Source organism: Balaenoptera physalus (genome assembly GCF_965194825.1).
Source record: "Balaenoptera physalus genome assembly, chromosome: 20".
In the NCBI taxonomy this organism is placed as follows: domain Eukaryota; kingdom Metazoa; phylum Chordata; class Mammalia; order Artiodactyla; family Balaenopteridae; genus Balaenoptera; species Balaenoptera physalus.
The window spans coordinates 17,445,050-17,470,723 of record NC_138901.1 but is presented as its reverse complement, the minus strand read 5'-3'; the positions used below and the strand labels follow the sequence as shown (position 1 = coordinate 17,470,723).

General features: G+C 36.7%; 1 protein-coding gene and 1 long non-coding RNA gene across 13 annotated transcripts in view; one reads left to right on the top strand and one right to left on the bottom strand.

Annotated features, from left to right (window-relative positions):
- The window catches only part of LOC309651043 (leucine-rich repeat-containing protein 37A3-like), a 43,828-nt gene that overhangs the window by 12,548 nt on the left and 5,606 nt on the right, over positions 1-25,674 (bottom strand). For 6 of the 12 annotated variants that reach the window (XM_082443320.1, XM_082443309.1, XM_082443317.1 and 3 more), the window contains 6 exons: positions 24,990-25,061; positions 18,084-18,155; positions 14,747-14,818; positions 14,035-14,115; positions 7,966-8,037; positions 7,345-7,419 (listed from right to left, as the gene is read on the bottom strand). In XM_082443320.1, the coding sequence (XP_082299446.1) occupies positions 7,345-7,419; positions 7,966-8,037; positions 14,035-14,115; positions 14,747-14,818; positions 18,084-18,155; positions 24,990-25,061 (444 nt within the window). The remainder of the gene's footprint in view (positions 1-7,344; positions 7,420-7,965; positions 8,038-14,034; positions 14,116-14,746; positions 14,819-18,083; positions 18,156-24,989; positions 25,062-25,674) is intronic. The other 6 variants (XM_082443316.1, XM_082443315.1, XM_082443314.1 and 3 more) reach the window with 6 other exon arrangements.
- On the top strand, positions 8,045-17,766 carry LOC309651065. The gene is made up of 2 exons (XR_014257903.1): positions 8,045-13,173; positions 15,482-17,766. It is a non-coding gene; the product is annotated as an uncharacterized lncRNA (long non-coding RNA).

Sequence of the window (25,674 nt, the reverse complement as noted above, 5' to 3'; positions counted from 1 at the left end):
AACAGTTTTCAAGAAACTGGACCTCACACAATAGAGTTCATTGATCCCCAGGAGATGGGAAATAAATGAAGTGATCCCTATAATTGCCCTAACTTACTTCTCTGAGAGAGTTTCCAGGTCATGGTACAGGGAAGAGAAGTCCAGGCAGAGACTGGTGGACTCCCTGACTGAGGAAATGGAGCTGAGAGTCTGGGAAAACCAAGGTAACTAGAGTTCACAAAGCAGAGTATCAGAGAGAAAAGAAGTGCACAGACAAAGAACTCTGGAGATATGCAGAGGGATCTCTTGAGAATTCAACAAAGTATTGGTCAGTACATTTGTGTGAGGAATTCCTTGATGCCAGGAAAAGAACCACATGAAAGGATTAATAATAAGAATAACTGGATATCACACAGGGTTGTAGGAATAGTACCTGTTCCTACAAGTCAGACTGGAAAACCTCATGATACTCAGAAAGGACTTGTCTCAGTAGTTGCAAATAACGAGCTCCAGACTAAAGGCTACTTGGACTCCTACCCAACGAATCTTAAAAGCTAGACCTAAAAGAATAAAATTGTTCTGAGTAACTTAATTTCACCCAAAACAAAGCCCAAGCATTTTACAGGAATATAAATATATATAGCACACAATAAACTAAAACTCACAATATCTGGGATCATATGAAAAATTGCCAAGCATGCAAAGAAGCAGGAAAATGTGACCCATACTGAGGAGAAAAGGCAATCAATCAAAACTAACCCATCATCTATACAGATGTTAGAATTGGCAGAAAAGAACATTTAAAAAGTTATTATACATGAAGAAAAGTTATTATAACTGTATTTCATATGTTAAAAAACCCAGACTAAACCCTGAAAATGTTAAGTACAGGCATGGAAAATGTAAAACAGACCCAAATTGAGCTTCTAGAGATTAAAAACAATGTCTAAATGAAAAAGACATTGAACGAGGTTAATGGCAGATTAGACACTGCAGAAGAAAGGGTCAGTGAACATTAAGGCATAGTAATAGAAACGATCCAAAATGAAACAAAAAGAGTAACAAAACAAAACAACAACGAAAATGAATAGAGCATCAGTGAGTCGTGCAACAACTTCAAGTGGCCTAATACATGTGTACCTAGAGTCCATGAAGGAGAGGAGAAAAATAAAAATTTGAAGAAATAATAGCCAAAATTTTCCCAAAATGGTAAACACTATAAACTCACAAAGTCAAGAAGATCAATGAACTTTAAGCATAAGAAACATGGACAAAACTACACCAAGGCACAAAAAATAGTCAAATTGCTCAAAACCAGCAACAAAGAGAAAAATTTAAAAGCAGCCAGAGGAAAAAACTATACACTACATACAGAGGAACAAAGATAACAATGAGAGCAGAATTCTTGTTGGAAACAATGTAAACGAGAACTCAGTGGAATAACACCTTTAAAGTAGTGAATTGAATTCTATCAAGCTAGAATTCTATACCCAGATCTGTCAAAACAAAAGCAAAATAAAGACTATCTCAGACATACAAAAGCTGAAAGAATTCATTACTAGCAGACTTTCACTATAAGAAATGTTAAAAGAAGTATTTTTAAGCAGAAGCAAAATGACACCAGATTGGAATATGGATCTACACAAAAGATTAAGAATACTGGAATTGGGACTTCCCTGGTGGTTCAGTGGTTAAGAATCTGCCTGCCAATGCAGGGGACACAGGTTCGACCCCTGGTCCGGGAAGATCCCACATGCCGCGGAGCAACTAAGCCCGTACGCCACAGCTACTGAGCCTGCACTCTAGAGCCTGTGTGCCACAACTACTGAAGCCCACGCACCTAGCGCCTGTGCTCTGCAACGAGAGAAGCCATCCAATGAGAAGCCGGTGCAGCGCTACAAAGAGTAGCACCTGCTCGCCACAACTAGAGAAAGCCCACGCGAAGCAACAAAGACCCAACGCAGCAAAAAAATAAATTGAAAAAAAAAAACTTAAAAAAATTTTTTAAAGGATTTTAGTCATTCGATATATGTCTCTGACCACAATGGAATTAAATTAGAAATTAACAAATCCGAAAAATCTCCAGATATTTGGAAACTAAACAACACACTTCTGAGTAACTGTGGTCAAAGAAGAAATCAAAAGGGAAATCAGAAACTATTTGGAACTCACTGAAACTGAAAACATAATATGTCAACATATGGGATATTGCTAACGCTGTACTCAGCTTCCTCAACTTCCACCTTAAACTGGAAAAACGAGAGCAAATTAATCACAGAGTAAGAGAAGAAAGAACACAATAAAGATCAAAGTAGAAATAAATAAAATGCAAAACAGAAAAATACTATAGATATTAAAAGGATAATAAGAGAATATTATAGAATGCTTTATACCAATAAATTCAAGATGAAATGGACAAATTCCTTGAAAGACATGCGCTACTAAAGTTTATTCAAGAATAAAGATATTAAAGAAATTGGATGTGCAGTTTAAAACCTTCCAACAAAGAAAGCTTCAAGTCCAGGTGGCTTAACTGAGAAATTCTACCGAACACTTAAGGAATAAAATAATGCCAATTCTACACAAACTCTACCAGAAAGTTGAAGAGAAGGGAATACCTCCCAACCTATTTATAAGGCCAACGTTCACCGTATCAAGATTACACAATGACATTACAAGAAAACTATAGACCAAAATCTCTCATGAACACAGAGGCAAAAACTCTTAACAAAATTTTAGCATATCAAATCCAATAATATATAAAAAGATGATACATCATGACCAAGTGGGGTTTATCTCAAGAAGGAAAGGTTGGTTTAATATTTGAAAATCAATTTACCCAACTTAGTACACTAAAAAAGAAAAATCAGGACGTCTCTGGTGGGGCAGGGGTTAAGAATCTACCTGCCAGTGCAGGGGACATGGGTTTGAGCCCTGGTCGGCGAAGATCCCACATGTCACGGAGCAACTAAGCCCGTGCACCACAACTACTGAGCCTACGCTCTAGAGCCCGTGAGCCACAACTACTGAGCCCATGTGCCACAATTAGTGAAGCCCGTGCACCTAGAGCCCGTGCTCTGCAACAAGAGAAGCCACCACAAGGAGAAGCCTGCATACTGCAACGAAGAGTAGTCCCTGCTCGCCACAGCTAGAGAAAGGCTGCGTGCAGCAATGAAGACCCAATGCAGCCAAAAATAAATAAACAAATTAAGAAAAGAAAAGAAGAGGAAAATCGCATAATCATGGCAATAGATGCAGGAAAAGAATGAAAAAATCTAACATCCATTCCTGATTAAAGAAAAAAACAGCCCTCAGTAGACTAGGAATGGAAGGAGACTTCCTCAACTTGATAAATGACTTCGACAAAAAACCTAACATCATATTTAATGGTGAAGGACAAAGTACTTTCTCTCCAGGATCAGGACAAAGGCAAGGATGTCTGCTCTCATTACTTCTGTTTCACATTGCACTGAAGGTTCTAGCCAGTGCAATAGGGCAACAAAAAGAAAAGAGATATTCAGAATGGAAAGGAAGAAGTAAAACTATCTTTATTTGCAGATAACATGATTATGTAGAAAACCTGATAGAATCTACAAAAATGCTACTGGAACTAACAAATGAGTTTGTCAAGTTTGCAGGGTACAAGATCAACATACAAAAAGATTAATTTATCTCAACAAACAAGCAGAGATCAAAGTTTTAAAATACTACTTATAACAGAATCAAACATATAAAATACTTAGAATAAATCTGACAAAAGATGTAAAAGACTTGCACACGGAAAACTGTAAAATATTGCTGGGGGGAAATTAAGGAAGACCTAAATAACTGGAGAGATATAATGTATTCATGGATCAGAAGATTCAAGATTGCTAAGACATCAATTCTCCCCAAATTGATTTATAGATCAAAATCCCAGTAGGCTTTTCTATAGAAATTGACAAGTTAATTCTAAAATTCATATGGAAATAAAATTTAGAATAACTAAAACAACTTTGAAAAAGAACAAAGTTGAAGAACTAACAGTAACTGATTTCAAGGCTTATGAAGCTACACTTTCAAGACATTGTGATAGTAGTGTAAAGATAGACAGAAAGATCAAGGGAACAGAATAGAAAGTTCAGAAGTAGAGAGATGTGGATAACTGACTTTCAGGTTCAAAGGCATTTAAGTGGAGAAACGATCGTCTTTTCAACGAGTGATGCTGGAACAATTGAATATCCAGGTGCAAAAAAAAAAAAAAAAAAATGAACTTCCATCCAAACCATGTACAGAAATGAAGTCAAATTGGTTTAGAGATCTAAATGTAAAACATAGAACTAAAAAACATAAAACTATAAAACTTCTAGAACAAAACAGGTGAAAAATTTTATGACCTTGAGTTAGGCAAGATTTCTTAGATACAACACCAAAAGCATAATCCATAAAAGAAAAAAATAGATAAATCAGACACCATCAAAATTAAGAATTTCTGCCCTGCAAAAGACACTCCTGAGAGAATGAAAAGATGAGTCACAGAATGGGAGAAAATACTTAGCAACTTACATATTGGATAAAGGACTAATTTCCAGAATATATAAAGAACTCTCAAAATTCCAGAAAAGTATAGATAAAAGATTCAGAGATACAGATGCAAAATAAGCATATGAAAAGATGTTTCACATGATTAATCATGAGGGATGCTACAGTGAGATACAACTACACACCTATTAAACTATCTAAAATTAAAAATACTGAGCATAGCAAGTGTTGGCCGCAACGTGAAGAAAATGCAACTCTCAAACGCTGCTGGTAGAGATGTAAAATGATCAAACCACTATGGAAAATAGGTATTTTTTAAAAACGTAGACATACACTTACCAATGATCCAGCCATTCTACTTGCAGGTATTTACCCAAGGGAAATGGAAGCATACATCCATACAAAGACTTGTACACAAATATTCATAGCAACTTTATCTGTAGTAGACAAAGACTGAAACAACTCAAATGCCCATCAATGGTGAATAGATCAATTGTGGTACATCCATATAATGGAATACTATTCAGCAATAAAGAGAAATGAATTACTGATATATACAACAATATGGATGAAGATTAAAATAATCATGCTGAGTTAGAGGCCAGTTAGAAAAAAGTATACACTGTATGATTCCATTTACATAAAATTCTAGAAAATGCAAACAGAAAGCAGATCAATGGTTGCTTGGCGATTGGGAAGGGCAAGGAACGATGGGAAGGAAGAATTACAAAGGGACATTAAGAAACTTTCTGAGGTGATGGACATTTTGATTTTGATGATGTCTTCGTGGTGTGTATGTATGTGTGTGTGTGAACACAGATTACTGTATGTCAATTATACCTCAAAAAGCTGTTAAAAGAAATGATATTATATGAGAGAGACAACTGGGGAAATTTGAATAGCAACTCTTTATTAGGTAATATTATTGTGTAGGAATTTAATTTCTTCAATACTGTGTGTTAACAGTATTGTAGTTACATAGGGAAATAATTTTTAATATCCAGAGAGGAGGGCATCTAGCTGACAAGAGAGGGATCGCAATTGCGGCAGATGCTGTGGAAGGCTGAGGAAGATGAGGCTAGAGCAGTGACCAACAGATGTGACGGCGTGGTGAAGACAGTCATTTGTCAGCTGACCTGACAAAGACGGTTGGAACAGACTGCTAAACGCAGGGCCCTTTCCGCCTACTAATCTCATGCAATCCCCTCAGCTAGCCTTGGCATAACAGAAAGTTTCTATTAGCTTGCCATATTGGAGGGGGGATGGCACAATTTAAGGTGCAGTTAGTTGTGTAATAAACTGTCACAATACGGTCCTACAGAAATAGTTTTTTAAACTGCAAGAAAATGAAACTTGACCCTTCCCTCACAACATATATGAAAGTTAACTCAAAATGAATCATAGACCTAAATGTAACTATACAACTTCTGGAAGAAAACATAGGAGAAAACCTTTGTGATTTTGGGTCAGACAATGGGGTCTCACACAAAGATTTCTTAGATAAGACACAAAAAAGCACAAACCATCTAAGAAAAACTGCTAAGGGACTTCCCTGGTGGGTAAGACTCCGAGTTCCCAATGCAGGGGGCCTGGGTTCGATCCCTGGTCAGGGAACTAGATCCCGCATGCATGCCGCAACTAAGAGTTCGCATGCCACAACTAAGAAGCCCATGAGCCGCAACTAAGGAGCCCATCTGCCGCAACTAAGACCCAGCACAACCAAATAAATTAAATAAATATGAAAACAAATTGCTAAGTTAGAGTTCATCAAAAATTTAAAACAGCTAGTCTTCAGAGACACTTTAATACAATGAAGATAAGTCACAATCTGGGAGAAGATATTTACTAAACACATATCTAGGAGAAAGGACTTTTTCCATTGCTTTTCATATAAAGCACTCTTAAAACTCAATATAAATATCCAATTAAAAAACGGATTTGAACAGACACTTCATTTAAAAAGATATTTGCACGTGAATAGACACTCAACATCATCAACTATTACAGAAATGCAAAATGTGGCAAAAACCACGAGATGCAACTACACACCTACTAGAAAGGTTAAACGTTTTTAGAAAACAAATATAAGGATCAGTTGAAGATGTGGAGCAACTGCAACTCTCATAGACTGCTAGTGGGAAAGCAAAATGGCACAGGCACTTTAGAAAACAGTTTAGCAGTTTCTTAAAAAGTTAAATATGCACTTAGCATATGATGAAGCAATCCCACCCTTAGGTATTTCACCCCAAAGAAATGAAAACATATGCTCGCACAAAACATATGTTCACACACACATGTGAGTGTTTTCAGAGGCTTTGTTCATAATAGCCAAAAAAACTAGAAACAACTCAAATGTTCATCAAATGATGAATGCGTAAACAAACTGTGTATCCACACAACTAGAATACTACTCAGCAATAAAAAGGAATGAACTACTGACAGGTGCAACAAAACAGATGAATCTCCGAAGAGACTGGCTAAGTGAAAGAAGCCAAAAACAAAAGGCTACATACCACATGATTTCATTTATAAGATATTCTGGAAAAGGCAACATTATACGGACAAAAATCAGATTGGTGGCTGCCAGGGGCTGGTAGCGGGAGGAGGATGGATTGACTACAAAGGGACATGAGGGGTCTTTTGGGAGTGCAGAAGTTTTCTTTACCTCAAATGTGGTGGTGGCTACAGAACTATACGTTTGTCAAAACACATCACACTGTATATTTAAAAATAGTGAATTTTGTTAAGTGAAAATTATACATAAATAAACCTGACTTAAGAAAATAATACAACAAACCTAAAAAAACAATTGAGTGAAAACAAATGTAAGAAAAATCAACTTACAGTTTTTCCAATTCAAGGGTCATCATGAGGATGCTTTCAATTGTTGTAAGTGCCACTTGTGTTGTTCCCATGTCTCTGAAGGAGAAGCCCAAACATGCATGATATAAAACCCAAAGACAAAAATTCTAAACTTAAAAAGATACTTAACATGTGATTACTTCAATTCTGGCTTCTTACTTGCCATACATGATAATTCCAAAGAGCTCTTATTGAAGAAATTTAAATTTGCATCATCAAATTAATGGCCTTGGTGCTGAACGGTACAATCATTTTTTATTATCCTAACTTCTCATTTTCAATTGCATCTACCTCTTTTGATCACTCTCTTTAAAAAAAAATAATGTACCCCTTATTCCTTTTTGCTTTCTGGGATAAATAATATTCCTACATGCATCTACATGTTCCATATCTATATGTGTTCTTCAACACTGTTCTCATTCTCTGCTGGCTGTCTTACCCGTGTATATTCTTTCTTAATCGTTTTCTTTGCCAATAACTTTTATTTTCAATAACCCAGTTAAAATCTAAATTATGACTTTTTAGCCAAAGTACTCAATCTTTGACGAAAGTAAAAAAGAGCAGAAATCATCTCATGAGCCATGAAACTGTTGCAATACTTACAAATATTTTAATGCTGGCAATTTAAAAAGATAAGAATCTTCAACTGTTGTCAAAGGATTATGATTGAGAATTCTGAAAAATGGAATGGAATTTAAATTATCTGCATTTTCGATTACTTCCATGAAAGCTTATATTCATTTTTTTTGGTACGGAACGTGAAGGTTTAAAACAAAAATCATTTTCTGTCTTTACCCATAAATCACCCTTAGCATCTGTAAAACACTCTTTCATTGGGAACTACCCAGGTCTCTAGATGATAAAGTGGAGAAGAGAAACAAACAAACAAACAAACAAATAGAAAAAAAAGTGGCTAGTAAAGACAAAATATGCCAAAGAACTTTTCAGGTTAAAAACCCTAGAAGTGACTATGCTGGTAGGAAGCCCTTGCTCTGTAAAAAAGTACTATTTCTAGTATCCTCCATAATTCAAGGTGTTTTTCTTTCATCTCTACAAATTTTTTAACATTTCATGGTTTAAACTACCCAGTGAAAGACAAAAATAGGGCTAATTCCTTGGTTCTGGAGCCAAAGAAGAAGAGATAAATCCAAGAGGAACTGGTGAAAGCCATACTCCCATCACATAGTCCCATGCGTATTCCTGTATCATAGCCTTTGTTACTGTGTATGTAATCACCTGTTTACTTGTCAGTCTCCTAGATTGCCAGCAACTTGAGAGCAGGGACCACACTTTATTGTCATTATTATTCCTGTGCCTGACATAGTGCCTAATATTTACTAGGTAGTTAATAAATGTTTGCTGAATAAATAAATAACATTTTGTTTATATATCAATAAAATAAACAAATTAATTGTGGGGAACAAAATTTTATTCCAAAATGCTGGAATAGATTTTCTTCTTAGTTCTTTCTTTCTTTTTCCTTAGTTCCTTAAAACAAATAAGGGGGGAAAAAAAAACCCAAAAGAAACAGGAAGAAAGAAAAGAATATCTGACTTCAGGTTAACTCTACTCAAGAATTATTAACGTATTTTTGCGAATATTGTAAAATAATTATCAAAACTAATATCTTTTGGGTTGCCACGCATCTGTGATCAGCATTTAACATTTAATCCTCACAGTAACCTTATGTGATAGATATATTACCCCATTGTACAAATGAGGAAACTGAGGCACAGAGAAGTTATATAACTTGTCCTAAGTCATCAAGCTAGTAAGAAGCAGAGCTGGAATTTGAACTCAGTTCTGACTCTAAAGCCTGTGTTTAACCTGAATGAAAAAAAAAGTGGGGGGCGGGGGCGGGTTTAAAACATCTGTTACTTTAACCTTAATTTTGAGAGCACTAAATATAGAAATACCTTTTCAAACTTCATCTACACATCTGGGAAAGCCTCTATGAGAATTATATTTTCTCTTTTTATTTATTTATTTATTTATTTATTTCTCTTTTTATTTATTTTTTCCTTAATCATCTCCCATGATAAATATTTAATTAGCCTATGGTCATTGAGACTTTAGAGATTTTAAAAGATATTGCAGGAAAATCAGTAAAAATGATGGAGGAAGGACATCTGACAATTCATCCCTCCACAGAAGCAACAATAACAAGAACAAGAACAACAACAACAACAAAACTGGCAAAAATGGTCAGAATCAACTTTTTCGGAACTCTGGACATTTAACCAACAGGCTTGCAGCAAATTGGGGAGCAATTTATTCAAGGAAAACAAATTAATTTCTGTAAGAACAATGAGATCTGTGTTGCTTGAACTTGTCCTTGACCTTTGCTCTCCATGCCAGTGGTAGCCTTGAAAAACAGCCCACATCCCTGGTACCAGGAGGAGCAGCATGGACTGGGAGGTCCTTCAAAGCCTCATTCCCAAAGAACTGTCATTGTTTTACATGTCTGGTGGTCCCCTGGAAGACCTCACTTGAAAGGCTTGCCTTTGACCTGACTGAGAGCTGTCTAGTGAGAAAAGCCTCTCCTCAGGTGGCATTTTTGGAAAACATTTTCGAGCAAATATTTTAACATGGCGGTTGCATGAGGCAATGGATAACAGTTCGGGGCAAAAAACAGCCCAACCGAAAAGCTTAAAAAGAAAAGCTGAGGAATGAGATGTCCACAGAGACTTTGAAATGTTCCAATGTATTCCTGGGAAACTGGAAGACCACAAGACATATTCCTGGGAATCTAGGAAAATAACTGTTAGCATTAATAAATGAGTTCAGCAAGGTTGTAGGATACAAGATCAATATTATTTCTACACACCAGCAATGAGTAATCCAAAAATGAAATCACGAAAACAATTCCATGTGTAACAGCATCAAAACAAATAAAATACTTAGGGAAAAATTTAACCAAGTAAGTGCAAGATTCACACTGAAAAGTACAAAACTGTGGAAAGAAATTGAAGAAGATCTAAATAAATAGAAAGACATGCTGGATTCATGGACTGGAAGATGATCTTATTAAAATTTCACTACTTCCCAAATCGACCTATGGTTCCATTGCAATTCCTATCAAAATCCCAGCTGACTTCTTTCCAGAAATTGCCAAGCTAATTCTAAAATTCATATGGCAATTCAAGGAAACAGAATAACCAAAACAATGTTGGTAAAGAACAAAGTGGGAGGACTCACACATCCTGGTTTCAAAACTCAGTTCAAAGCGACTGCAATCACAGTGTGCTACTGGAATAAGAACAGACATGTAAATCAATGGAACAGAATTGATAGTATAGAAATAAACCCTCATATTTATGGTCTATTGATTTTCAATAAGGGTGCCAAAACAATTCAATGTGGAAAGAACAGTCTTTCCAAATGATACTGGGACAACTGTACATCCACACACAAAATAATGAAGCTGGACTCCTACACTTCATACCATGTATGAAAATTAACTCCAAATGGATCAAATATCCAAATGTAAGAGCTAAGGCTGTAAAACTCTTAGAAGAAAACACAGGAGTAAATCTTTATGACCTTGCATTAGACAACAGTTTCTTAGATATGATACCAGAAGCACAAACAACCAAAGGAAAAACAGATGAATTGGATTTTATAAAAATGAAAAAGTTTGTGCTTCAAAGGACACTATCAAGAAAGTGAAAAAACATATAGAATGGGAGAAAATACTACAGGTGGGAAGAATAAGATGCAGTTGGGAGAAGAAAAGTATAGTAGTTGCTAGGTGTGACAATCTCAAAATTTTGAACTCTTACAAATAAAACAGCCACCCTAAATCACCCCAAAGGACAGACCCAAGTTAGTTTTGTTTTTAGCGTTTGTGCCTTTCTAAATCTGAGAAGCTGCCAGGATTCTAGTACACAGCAAAAAGTGACGACAACACCCTGAAGTGTGTAAGCTTTTGTGTGTACATAGCTATCGAAAGGAGACCAATGCTAGTTGACTGGGGGAGCATTAGAGCGGCTCTGTGACCGCAGCTCAATTTGCCTTCATAGTGTGGCCACACCTACCTCATTGATATTCTCAACAACGGGGTAAATAATTCAATAGGGATAAGGCTTTGATTTTCCTCTTATTCTCTCTTAGTGCTTATGTTCTTGGTACAATATTGATGTACCACAGACAAGCCAGCATGTGAATGTCCTCTGTCTGGTTAAGTTATATAGCCTTTCTACACTGTAGAGTCCTTCAGTTTCTAAAATCATGGAGCTTGTATTGTTAGGACCAGTGAAGTGACTAAAAGAATTTTTAAAAATAAGCCATCAGTCTGGACCTGCATAGGTGAATGAAGGAGAAACACTTTAAAGTCAGAAAAAAAAGTAGACTTAACATTTAGGATTATCAACCACTGCTGGTTTTCCATAATATATTTCATTCCTGATTTTATCTGAAAGAGATACGATTACTACCACCATTCAAAAAGTGGTACTTTATTAATTAATAAGCTCTTAGCTCATCTTTGAGGTCGATTTCGGATTTCAAATAGACTACCACACTGCTAACTACTTCACCTGATGTTTGTCAATAACATAGAGGCTTCATTCAAGAAACCTACTGACTTATAATTACCTGAAACCCGGTGATGAATCAAGGTTTTGTGGGGCCTGAACCTCATCTACTTTGGGAAATCCTGTCTAATAAAAACATGCACAGTTATGAATACAAAAATCGCTAGGACCCCTCTCAAGACCTTGGAAGGGACCTATGCAAGTGAGGAGCCCTGAAGCCTAAGCTTCATTGAATTCATGATAAATCCACCTCAGCTGGGGCCCTTTGCCAAACTTATTTAATGCAGGCAACTTATAAACACCCCAGTAATATGTCATCATAGGTAGTAAAATGACTTAACTCGAGGGCGGCATCTTCCCTTGGTGGCTTGCCTTTGGAAAGAGATGCAATAAAGTCTGTATCTCACCATGGCAAATGTTTCCTGAAGCAAATTAGCTTTGTCTATTAGAAAGACTTAGCCCAAAACAAAGACTTAGTATACTGTGACAATCTTTTGAAAGTAACTGTGAATGAGTTTTAGGAGTACAGTACTAATTTATTTCCAACACCAGATAGTTTTGATTCTTTCACTACCTTTTTCTGTCATTTAAGAGGAACACAAATTCAAAAGGAACAAGTTGGTGCCTCTTCCATTACAAATCTTTTCTAACCGACCACCCATTGTCTACTTCATCACCCCCCTCCTCACCTTGTTACCCTGCTGCACAGATGCTAGAATGGCTCTCATATATGTTTTCCCATCAACATCCATCTTTCTCCTTCCAGGATGAAAGCTTCTTGGGGACAAAGTCCCTGCCCTATGCGTCTTTGTATCCCCAGCACTTAGTACAGTGCTGACACACAGTGGGCATGGCACTCAGTGAATGTTTTTGAATGAGTTCATTAATTTTTAAACTGTGATTTATTTATTTATTTCCGCAAGGTATTTTCCTGTGTTGCCTACATAACTATAGTGAAACTCTGATTCTTATAAGGAACTCTTGGTGTTATAGGATGTTTAGGAAACGAGGTGAGTTTAAGACGTTGTATTGACGCTACTAAAACCTCCTGGTGAAGGGACCTCATGAGCCTGCTCTCCGGTGTGCTGGCAAAAGAAAAACTGACCCTCGGTGCTCTCTCCCCAAGGTAGGCATCAGCACACTAACAAGGAAAAGGAAGGAGGCCGCTAAAGATAGGCATCTGCAGGAATTGCTAATCCAGCTCCAGACACAGCCTCAGCACCTTCATTAACCCAAAATGAACTGTGTGAAACTGGATTTCTGAACCACAAGACAGGTAAGAGAGTCTTTTCCAAAGCCAGGTGTAGAAGAGCTCTTTACCTTGAGTCTAAAATCGCCTTCGGGCCACTGAACGTACCCACTCTCATTTCCTTGTGCCACGAGAAATCACAGAATTTTTGAGCTGAAAGGGTGTAAAACCCACACTCCTTACTGAAGAGTAGTCAGCAAAGAAAGTATATTGAATTAGGCTACAGCAATGTATTTTCTTTGTATTTCTCACACTACAGCTGAACACAAACAACGTCTTTTTCCACACCTCAAAGCTTCCTATTGGCCACAGATAATTCACTTCAGAGATATATGCTGTTTGAAAAATAATGTTCTGGGTGGCTGGGGAGAGCCCTGTGGTGGGCGTTCAGGAATTCTTTCTGCTTTACCATTTAAAAGAGCTAATAATGGTTGGGGAAGCACCCACACCTTTTGCTCGCTGACGAATTCGGTGCTAAACTTAACTCTTTGCAGCTCTGTGTTGCATACATTTTAAGCAGTTAGGAACTTTGCACATGAGCAGGAATCAAAGTGAAATTCAAAAGTGGAACTTCATGGACCATTCGCATATCGGAGAGACATCAGTGGGATTCCATGACAATGCTAATTTGAGTGTTTTTGCTTGGTGCCTTTTATCGCCCGTGCCGAAGATCAGTACTATGGAAAGCAGAGCGTTTCATATATATGAGTTAAACAAGTCTCTTGGCCTCTTTGTGCCTTAGTTTCCTCATTTGAAAAAAAAAAAAAAAAAATGGCTCTCAAGACATACTTTCCAGAATTCATACTGGGCTTACACCCAGCTAACCAATAACTGCATGATGCTTTTACACACAGTTTTTTACACGTATTCATCTTCGATTTCACTTACAACTTGTGTAAAAACTGCATTCCATGCCAGGCCTGAAACGTTCCAAAGCTCAGTTCTGTGAGTAAATTGCAACTAAGATTTCTACAAAAAAAGACACAAGCAAAAGAAGAAGAAAAATATATATTCTTTCAGAACATTTATCCTTTGGCAATAATTCTAATTTATATATGATGAAACATAACAACACTACTCCCTCCATACACTAAAGAAATCTCACTGTGGAAGACATTATGATTTATACTTTCATGATTATATATGTGGTGCATTAGATACAAAATAGTAAATGCTCATTAAATACTTGTGTTGAGTGATCTTTATTTCTCTAGAAAGGCAGCACTATTGACATTTTGGGCTGGATAATTCTTTGCTGTGGGAGGCTCTCCTGTACACTGTTGGATATTTAGTAGCATCTCTGGCCTCTGTCCACTAGATGCCAGTAGCATATACAGTTCTGACGAGCAAAAATGTCTCCAGACACTACCAAATGTCACCTGTGTGCAAAATCACCCTGGTTGAGAACCACTGCTCTATAATGATTCACTCTGATCTGTGTAATAATTCTCACACTAATCTTTGCTAGAGACAAAAAGGATTTGCTACAAAATTTTAGTAGTAATTTTAATCATATTTCAAAATGAGTAACAAATTAATTTTATAAAAAATTAAGCTTTACAAAAATTCCAAATATAATGAAGTTATACTTGTAACTTACATAAACTGCACAAAAGGTAGTGGTTCAAATGTACGTCTTTCGATAGACTGTATTTTATTGCAGGATAAATCTCTAGGAAAAGTAAAAGGAAAATATTGCCTCAATTAGCTATTAGATATCTAATTAGTAGGAATAACTAGTAGACTTTAGAATGATAATAATAAATAAGAAGCTTTGGTCTAAACTCCAAACCTTAGGAATTATTACTTGAACCTTCCAGAGCCCCTAACCCTGCCTTCACCTCTCTTAAGAGTCTCACCTTCAGGATCTTCATAAATTAAATATACAACTATGGATCTTGATAGATTTTGGAGGTAATCTTTCCCAAGAGCAGAAGCATTGATTAGATTCCACCTTTCGTGGTCTCACCAAATTCTGGATTATGAGCTCAAAGTTTTTATCTCTATATATCATTATAATTTCCAATATTAAAAGGAATATTCTTATATTTACACACCTCCCAGTATAGTTCTGTTTTTCTAGGTCAATTCATTACCAGAAGAAATAAAAGATACCCTTTCACACAACTTGAAAGGAAGTTACTTCTCTCATTAATATGTAACTTTAATTCAGTATTACACTTTCTATCATATTGACTTTTATTCGAAAATACCTACTCTTGACTATAGCTGACTATCTTATTTCCATTGATTCCAGCTTAGTCTCTCATTTCACCTGGATGGGTATAACTGTCTTCTGACTGGTGTTTCCATCTCTACCCTCTCCCTTTCTAAGCCATCCTCCACGCGATCACCAGATTAACTCTCCGGAAGTGGTTCTCAAATACCAGCATCACTTGTGAACTTATTGAAGATACAAATACTCAGCCCTACTCTGGACCTCTTGAATCAGTAACTATGGGGGTGGAGCCTGTGTTTTCACAAGCCCTCCAAGTGGTTGGTTCTGTTGCAGGCTAAAGCTTGTCCTAAAGCACTGCTGTGGTAACATGGTAGCTTGACATGTTATCCTTGGCTTGGCCTCCAAAGCCCTAGATGATCTGGCTCTAATCTCCTGCTCTTCCCACTTGTACTCTACAGGTACTCAGAGTATTTTTCCTGTGTTTTGCCTTTCTCCCACTTTCCTTTTGCAAGCTTATTCTTCCCAAGTTGTCTGTCATTGATACCCAATGGCCCTTCGAGGTCCCGTTTAAACAGCATTGCTCTAGTAACATCTTCCCGGATCCAATTTGAAGTCTTTTTTCCCTCTTTTGTGCTCCAATACCAACTTATAGCTCTCATTGCCCATATTCATTTCTTTCTTTAAATATAGCTATTTTTGCAACCCATGTCCTCTGAGCATAAACTCCTTCAAAGTATGGACTAGATCCTGCTTATGTGCATCGTCTATCATGTTTAAAGCCTACGTGCGGACATAAAGCAAACTCAAATATTTATAAAATCAACAAATAGCTGGGGAGTGGATAGAAGGAGGAAATGACTGTTTTAAAAGAAATGTAGTTTTATTACTTCATGGTGCCTCCACAACCATGTCATTATGGTTTGAGCTTATATGTTTATTTTCCCTGTGAGATCATGAGTTGCTAAAAGGAGTCCTGTCTTACCCATCTTCGTGTTTACAACACTAGGCATAGTGCTGATTAGCATATTCTTTTTTCGCTTTTTTATTGATTGGCTTTTTTTTTTTTTTTTAAGAATGAGAGTACTTACGCTAACCTGAAATAATCAGATTATAAAGTATTACATAGTAGAAGTAATGAAGGGCCTATTCCACTGTGCAGTTATCTTATTTGTTTTTCTCCAAACTGTGTAAGGTTTGGAGCCCAGATGGCAGAGAAGAGACTAATATAAAGGTGATTGCCCCTTAAGGCTTGGAAGGTTTGATAATTAAAAGAACTATTTTTAGGGTCATGTGAGGCTCTTTATACCCACTTCCCTTAAGCCTTTTATATTTGCAAGAAGAATCTATTTGCTAAAGAGGATCATTAATTGGCTTAATAAGGATTAATGACATACACAGCTTTGGATGCCATGGACAAAGGACAAAAACTGAGCTTTTATAGCAAAAAACACAGTTATCTCCTTATCCCTAAATAAAGGAAATACGAGGCAAGCATTTCCTCTTTGATAAAGAAGCTGGAGAGGGAATTCCCTGGCGGTCCAGGGGTTAGGACTCGGCGCTTCCACTGCTGGGGACCTGGGTTCAATCCCTGGTCAGGGAACTAAGATCCCGCAAGTCGTGTGGCGTGGCCCAAAAAACAAAACAAACAAGCAAACAAAAAACAGAAAAAAAAAGGCTGGAGAGATTTTTGTTAGGGGCATTTCTGATATGCTTATTTAGTGTAAACATTTCTAAATATACCACTTAACCATCATCTTAAACATTCTTAATATTGGTATCACAATTCCTGCATCGAAATCCTTAACAACAGTTTGTTCTTTTGGTAACTTAATGTGTTCTTGACAATACTGATTTTTTTTTTCAGATTTTTTTTTTGTGTGATGTGGACCATTTTTAAAGTCTTTATTGAATTTGTTACAATATTGCTTCTTTTTTTTTATGTTTTGGTTTTTTGGCCATGAGGCATGTGGGATCTTAGCTCCCTGACCAGGGATCGAACCCGCACCCCCTGCACTGGAAGGCAAAGTCTTAACCACTAGACCACCAGGGAAGTCCCTTGACAATACTGTTTACATACTTCATCTACTTAAATAGTTAATATTTAAATGTTAATTTAATTTAGATTAAATTATCAAAGTTATGAGTTAATGGCATTCATATTAATGTAAGTGTTCTATATTTTCTTGTCCTGTAGGGGACAATTTGAGGTTAACTTTAATTCCTCTCATTGCACTAAGCCAACTTTTTCAAACCTTTTCTGTAAAGACCAGATAAGTAAATATTTTAGGCTTTGCAGGCCACATACAGTCTCTGTCACATATTTTTCTTCGTGTCTTTTTTTTCTCGTTTACAGCCCTTTAAAAAATCACTTTTAACTTATGGACTGTATAAAAACGGACTGTGGGCCAGATTTGATCCATAGGTCATAAACAAAATATAAATACAGATGGAGAGTATATGAACACTTACATAACAAGGTTCATATGGGAGTCTATAATTGCTCAGACCTCATTACCACTTTTCCTCTACAACTAAAGTGTATTTTTCTATCTATACCTTGTCTATATAATGAAAAAATTAAAAATGAATAGGAGATATATAGTGCTAGTGATGGGCTGGGACCCTACACAGACTTAAAGAATTGTAGAATTTTATTGCTAGGAGAAACTGAAGAGATTATCTAACTTGAACCCCTTAATTATTTTATAGATAATCTACTTTATAGATAAGAACTCATAAATAAATATGATTAACTTACAAATATCGGAGGGATAGCAAGCCTTCAAAGGAGTCCTTATGTAATTCAGTCAAATAATTTTCACTGAGAATTCTGAAAAATGAAAAGGTTATTTCTGGATCAAACTGCAAAATAACTACAACTATGTACTACAGAGGACTAACTCCTATATGTGGAGGAAAGCTGGGTAATGGTGCCACCTAAACAACCTAATTCTTATCTAATTTAGGGATGGTGATTTCTGCTCTGTTTTCATTTGAACCTTCTTTTCACGTCCTCCTTTCTGTCCATCTCTCTCCATCACGCATGTGCACGCGTGCGCACACACACACACACACACACCCACACACACCCACGCCCCACCCACTCTTCCCACCAAATCACATAGTTAATGCCTACTCTCTAGATCACGAAGTCTCTGTTAGAACCCAGCTCTGGGTGGCACCAACGTTGCAGAGCTGCCCTTCCCTCCTCTCTTTCCCCAAACCTTATTGGGAAGTCCCACACACAGCTGTATCAGGGCAAATGAAGCCATCTGATTTTTTCCCGCATTAAAAATTGTTTGAAAACTAAAATGGGCATAAAATATACATAACTGTTCAATAATTCAATTGAACAACTGTTCAACTGTTTAATAATTACAAAACAGACCCCCACGTAATACCATTCATGTCAGGAAAGAATCCTGCCAGCATCCCAGAAGACCCCGTGTGCCCCTTTCCAATCACAACCCTCTCTCTGACTTCCTAGAGGGAACCACTATCCTGACTTTAATAATAATTTCCTTGCTTTTTAAATGTAGTTTTGCCTTTTCTCTATCAGCCATAAACAACACAGTTTAGTCTTGCTTCTTCTTGAACTTTATATAAGTGGAATCATATTATATGTATTATTTTCCACATTGCTTCTTTCATTCAACATTATTTTGTAAAGTTATTTTATTTTTGCCTGTAGTATGTAGTGTTGCATGTCCAACTACATGAGGCTTCTGAGTATTTGAAAGTGGCTAATGTGACTGAGTTGAATTTTTAATTTAATTAATTTCAATTATTTTAAAATTAAAATTTTAAAAACTGATACTCAATGTAATTATTGGAAAATGTTTATGTTAGCAACAATTTGCATATGTGATACTACATTTTTGACTGTAAATTTTATGAAATCTCAATACCGATCAAGTATTTGTAATAAAATTTAGCAACCAAATTGTGATTTCAAAGAGTTAGTATGGGAAAAAAATATAGATTCTCTCATTAATTTTTAGATTGATTACATGTAGATATGATAACACTTTGGATAGTTTTAAATACTTAGCATGAAAAAAACATAGAATATCTTATTAATAATGTATATAATGATTACATGTTAAAATGAAAATATTTTGTAAATAAGGGTTAAGTAAAAGATATTAACATTTATTTCATCCGTTTCATTTTACTTGTGTTTTTAAGTGGCTACCAGAAAATTTAAGATTACTTATGTGGCTTGCGTTATGTTTCTGATGAAGGGTATGACTTCTAAGTATGATTATACCACACTTTATTCATTCTACTGTTGGTGTATACTGAGATTTTTCTAGTTTTGATTTATTAAAAACAATACTGCTGGGCTTCCCTGGTGGCGCAGTGGCTGGGAGTCTGCCTGCCAATGCAGGGGACGCGGGTTCGAGCCCTGGTCTGGGAGGATCCCACATGCCACGGAGCGACTGGGCCCGTGAGCCACAATTGCTGAGCCTGCGCGTCTGGAGCCTGTGCTCCGCAACAAGAGAGGCCGCAATAGTGAGAGGCCCGCGCACCGCGATGAAGAGTGGCCCCCGCTTGCCGCAACTGGAGAAAGCCCTCGCACAGAAACGAAGACCCAACTCAGCCATAAATAAATAAATAAATAAATAAATAAATAAATAAAATTTAAACAAAAACAATACTACTTTGAACATTCTTGTATTTGTATCCTGATACATATTTGCCCGAGTTTGTCTAGGATGTAATAGGGATACAAAATTGTTTCCTAAGAAGTTGTGCTATTTCAAGTTGGCAGATTGAAACATGTCAAGTCTCCACCCCTTCAACTTCCACCAAAATCCCTAAGAATGACATAACTAGAATCCCTAGAAAAGATATAACTTAAGAATCACGACCTTAGCTCAATGTGTGGGAGCAGCTCCACAAATGCTCCCCTACCAGAAACGTCCTGGAGCTACTACAGGGTGATCAGTTGGAATAGTGCGGTAGGAGCAGCCTACAGCACACATCAACCCCACATCTTTCCCCCTTGATCCAGGCAGCAAAAGGTGTCTTCCTCTAGGCAGGAGCAATTGGTGTTAGAAAGGGGGCAAGGTCTCAGAACCCTGGAAGAAAGGTATGCACTCCCTGACTAGCCACCAGAAGGCACCTTCCACCTGTTTCTTATAGCTGATAAGCAGGAAGGCACATAGCCAGTATCCCAAGAGTGGAGTGAGGGAGTAGTAGAGAGAGTCAGTACAGAAGAAACTCTATAAGACGTCAGAGGTAGATTTCTCGTGCCTGGAAGAATCCCCTTCCTTGCAGGTGATATTAACAGTGGTACATCCTTCAGGAGCCTTGGGGATCTGAGCACAGGCTATGTTGCCTTGTGAAACTATTTCCACTGAGTTCTGCATTTAAAACCTTCTGCTTTTCACTCACAGTGTCTCTTGGTCACATATTTATATTAATTCCATCTCACAGCTTAATTCCAGCTCATAAATTAATTCTTTACTCATAGCTTATGAGAATTAAAATATTACTACCTGGAAACTCTGCAACTCAGTTATTAAGGTGGTTCATATTATACAGAATATAGTCACACACATTTTTAAAAGATCACTAAAACAAAAACACAAGAGACTTCAATTCCCACAAAGAACTCTTGGAGCCCTGAGCATGCTTCAAAGACCCTGACCTCAATTTGAAATTCACCATGTTAGAAGGAATCGCAGTGATTGTCAGAATACATGTTAGGGGGAATGGTCAACAGATGGTGCTAAGACTGATTGTTTTCTCACCTCTAAGTAGTGGTTTCACATTTCCATGGAAATGATCCAAAAAGAAAAAAACCAAATCAATATGTCCAACGACATTTATGGTAACCCTTTTCACACCTTCAAAGGTAGGAAAAAACTCTACCTCCCCATATCGCATAACCAAACTGCATGTATATACCATAAATGACATACAAACGTCACAGGAAATGATGGTATATGAAAAAAAGCTACACAAAAGTGGAACTCACATATACTGATTATAACTTTGAACGCTGACAAGGATTCAGGAAGTACAGCAAAGAGATGGGGCTGATCCTCCACTCTTTATGGCACTGTCTTCTCTGATTGGCTGATGCCCATACCAGACTGGTTAGAGTTTGAATATCATGGTAGGACAGGGGGTAACCAAACAGTATGTATTTCAAATTAATGGGGTTTCTTTCTGTGAAGTTGTTTGGATGACAGGATAGTAGAAATTTTAAAAATAACAACGGTAAATTCAGCCTAGAAGTAAAGTTTAGACTGAGAATGAGTCAGTCACCAAAAAATTACCCAAAAAGGAGCTTCAAATAAGCAATAACTCAATAACTGAAATAAAATACATTAATCTGTAGAACTCCAAATCTTCATTTTGACGGAGGAAAAAAATTTTAAACTATGGGGAATCAGAGTTAAAGCCAGATCTAAAACTTTCTCACACCATGAAAATATCAAAACCAGGCATGAAGTAACACTTAAGAAAGATCCATGTCTAACTTCTGACCAGGGTTCTGGTCTACGGCAATCTTCTGAATTTCACATTCATTCTTGATTCTGTATTATTGACAATTATCCTTCTCTCCACCTCTGTAACTTCTAGGAAATTGAGAGGGCTCAGGGTTTGTTTGTTTGATTGATTTAACTATATATGTAATGCAAACAATAGGCCTTTCTGGAACTGATTTACTCTGCTTCCCCTGCTTTCTTTCTCTCCAAAGTACTTAGCAATGCTTGAAATTATACCTATCTATTTATTATACTTATATACTTATTTTTATATACTTGTAAACCCCCTGAGAACTGGAATACTTGGGCTGTTTCATTCTTGGGCCTGTGACCCTAGCATGTAAAACAGTTCCTGGCATATAGTAGATACTCAAAAAATATTTATTGAATGAATTCAGAAAGTGACAAGTTATCAACTATCAGATACTTTTACTTAAAACAAATTATCCATTTATCGTCACTCATGAGGATAAGTACAGGAAAAGAAATGTCTTTCTTCTCCCCTACATTTGTGACTCAATCTTTTGAGACAAGAATCCTTTGAGAATTTCAGAAAAGCAATGGTTCTTTTCCCTAAAAAAACTGCACTTTCTTGAACACACGCAAAAGTGTGCATGCAATTTCGACTTGTGGATCATCCTTTTAGGGCAGAGGTCTGTGAATAGAGAGGACTGAATCCAGAGTGCCAAACTTGGATGGGAAATAAAATTACATCTCAGTTTTCACAAATCTCTAACTAAAATCAGCACTTCCTTCCATTATGAATGTAGGCAACAAACCACAGTAGATCAACAGTATAGTTAATTTGGTCCCCAATAGAAATCACAGGTCATTTCATATCACGTATATGCTGCAGATACCTCGAAATATCATTTATTCTCATCACTACCCTGGAGTTATAATATTTATTAGACCTACCACTATATCTTGTTATTTAATGTGTTAAGAGAAGCATATTTATTACTGTCTCACTAATTTTAAAAATATTCTGAAAACTATTTCAATACAGTTGGTTTCCTTTGTTTTCCTATATAGTTTGACTTATTATACATTATAAAACATTATCCCAAGAACATAAGCTTCTGTAGCTTGCCAAAGAGGTATACACGGGGGAGCAGGAGGTATAAAGAAATTCTGCTTTGGGGAAACACTGACCTCAAGTTAGGAACCTCTGCTTATAAGGTAGAAACCTCAAGCTGACTTAGAAATCTTCAAACCTTACCAGACTCATGTTATAGTGTATCGCCTCCCAAACACATGCTTTTTAAAAATTAATTTTTTAATTTCAATTTATTTTTTAAAAATATGTCATATAGGGCTTCCCTGGCGGCGCAGTGGTTGAGAATCTGCCTGCTAGTGCAGGGGACACGGGTTCGAGCCCTGGTCTGGGAAGATCCCACATGCCGCAGAGCAACTGGGCCCGTGAGCCACAACTACTGAGCCTGCGCGTCTGGAGCCTGTGCTCCGCAACAAGAGAGGCCGCGATAGTGAGAGGCCCGCGCACCGCGATGAAGAGTGGCCCCCGCTTGCCGCAACTGGAGAAAGCCCTCGCACAGAAACAAAGACCCAACACAGCCAAAAATAAATAAATTAAAATAAATTAAAAGAAAAATCACAGTTCGAGTACTTTAAAAAAAAAAAAAAGCAAAAAAAAAAAAAAAAAAAAGAAAATATGTCATATATACTCACATCTCAAAATTCCAAAAATATGTAGCACACAATTCAAACTTTTTCTCTTACCTCTGTCCCTCAGTCTACCACCCCCCTCCACTCCCAGAGGAAATTAAGTTATCTATTTCTTGTGCCAAATGACTTTCATTTTTCTTACAAGTTTGGGAAATAAAATCTCCAAGTTAGATACTATCACGGGAAATATAAACTACATATACTATTTACGAAATCTGTAAATTAAAACAAATTGCCTGGTTCTAGCATTTTTTTCCTTACCAATAAGATATCCGACTAAGGGGGCATCTCTTTAAGGGTGGTCATAATACCTGTTTTTAGATTGAATGTTATGTCTTTTATTATTAATTCAGAAGTCATTTATGACTTGTCTATTCAAATTGAACTAAGGATATGACCACAGACTGTCATGAAAAATTACTTTGAATGTTTTTTTCCAAAATCACTTATGGATCTAAACTGACTTTTTCTACAAATCAATAAAAAAAATAGTAACAGAAAAATGGGCAAAGGACAGACATTTCAGAGATGAAATACAAATGTTCAGTAAACATATAAAGATATTTAAGTTCACAAGTAATACGAAAAATTCAAATTCAGATGGGACCCCTTTTATTCACCCGTCAGATTAGCAAAAAAAAAAAAAAACAAAAAAAGGGAGACTATCCAGTGTTGGTAGGGTGTGGGGAAATGAATGTCATCACAGCAGGATGACTGGAGTATAAGCTGGCACAACTTTTTCGAAGGCAATTAAAATTTTATATCTAAATAGCCTTCACCCCAACAATCCCATTTCTAGATAACTATTCTATAGAAATAAATGACCAGGCTCACAAAAATGCATGTACAAGGATATTCATTGCAGCAATGCAAGTAACAAGACAACTGGACATAATCGAAACATCCTTCAATAGGGGCATTATTAAACTGTGATACATTCATACTATGGAATACTATGCAGGAGTTTAAATGAATGGGGTAACCCTCTATGTACTGGGAAGGAAAGAAATCAAAGACATATCATGAAATGAAGGAATCAAGTTGCAGGATGTTACTTACGTAAAAAAAGGTAAGAAAAACACACAAACCTATTTTGCTATCTGTAAGTATGTATGTACTCAAACGTATGGAAAAGAGTCTGCAAGGATTAATACTAAACTCAAAGTAGTGGGTGGGGGATTAGGGCACAAGGAGGGTTTTCACTATACCTGTTATTTCATTGTTATCTATTGAGAATATAATCATGTATTACTTGTATAATGGAAAGTAAGTTTAAATTGTCTCTTACTGATTTTAAAGAGGTCCTGCCAAATTTAATTTTTAAAATAAACACAGAATTTCAATCATCAGGTTGCTTTGGGATATGGAAGGGGAAATACCTTTTCTCACAGGTATTGACCTCAAAATTCTGGACCAAGAAGGATCTTACAATGCAGTTAACTTTTTGTATTCATATTTGGGGAGAGTATACTCACAGCTTCTCAGTCCAGCGGTATGCCTTCCGTATACTTTCATCAATGTAAGAAATAGAGTTTCCTTGGAAATTTCTGTGAAGAAACACAGTTCATATCCTTGAATAGGTAGGAAAAGAATGTAGAGAATAAGGAAAAGAATCATGGCCACCGTGTGGGGAATATTCAAATGCAGAAAAGACCAGCTTTCTAATTCCCACAGCTTATCAGCTTCCCGGTGTGCACAATTAATAAAAACATACTGTGAGGCCACTGGCACAAACAATGAGGCATCTCCTCAGAACCTGAACTTCCTATCTGTCCAATTTCTTGGATACATAATGCCAATTACTTTTTTTCCAAAATCACTTATGTGTCTAAAATGACTCCTACAAATCAATGAGAAAAATGGCAAACATTTATCAATATCAGCAAGTGAATATAAAGAAATCCTATGCTAGGCAACACCAAAGCTTTGGCTCACTGCCCTCAGAATCTGTCCAGGTGTTAGAAGGATACGGGCAATTAGAAATTAGAGGGACTAATACGAAAATATCTCTTAAGCATATTGCATAGGGAAAAGCACGAGTTACTGAGCAAGGAGTAAAGTTATTACCTCATTAGGGGAACAAAATGCAAAGGAAAGAGCTCGGAAGGAAGGACACACATCAAAACAGTAACAGGAGTTACCTTATTGGTGGTAGGGAAG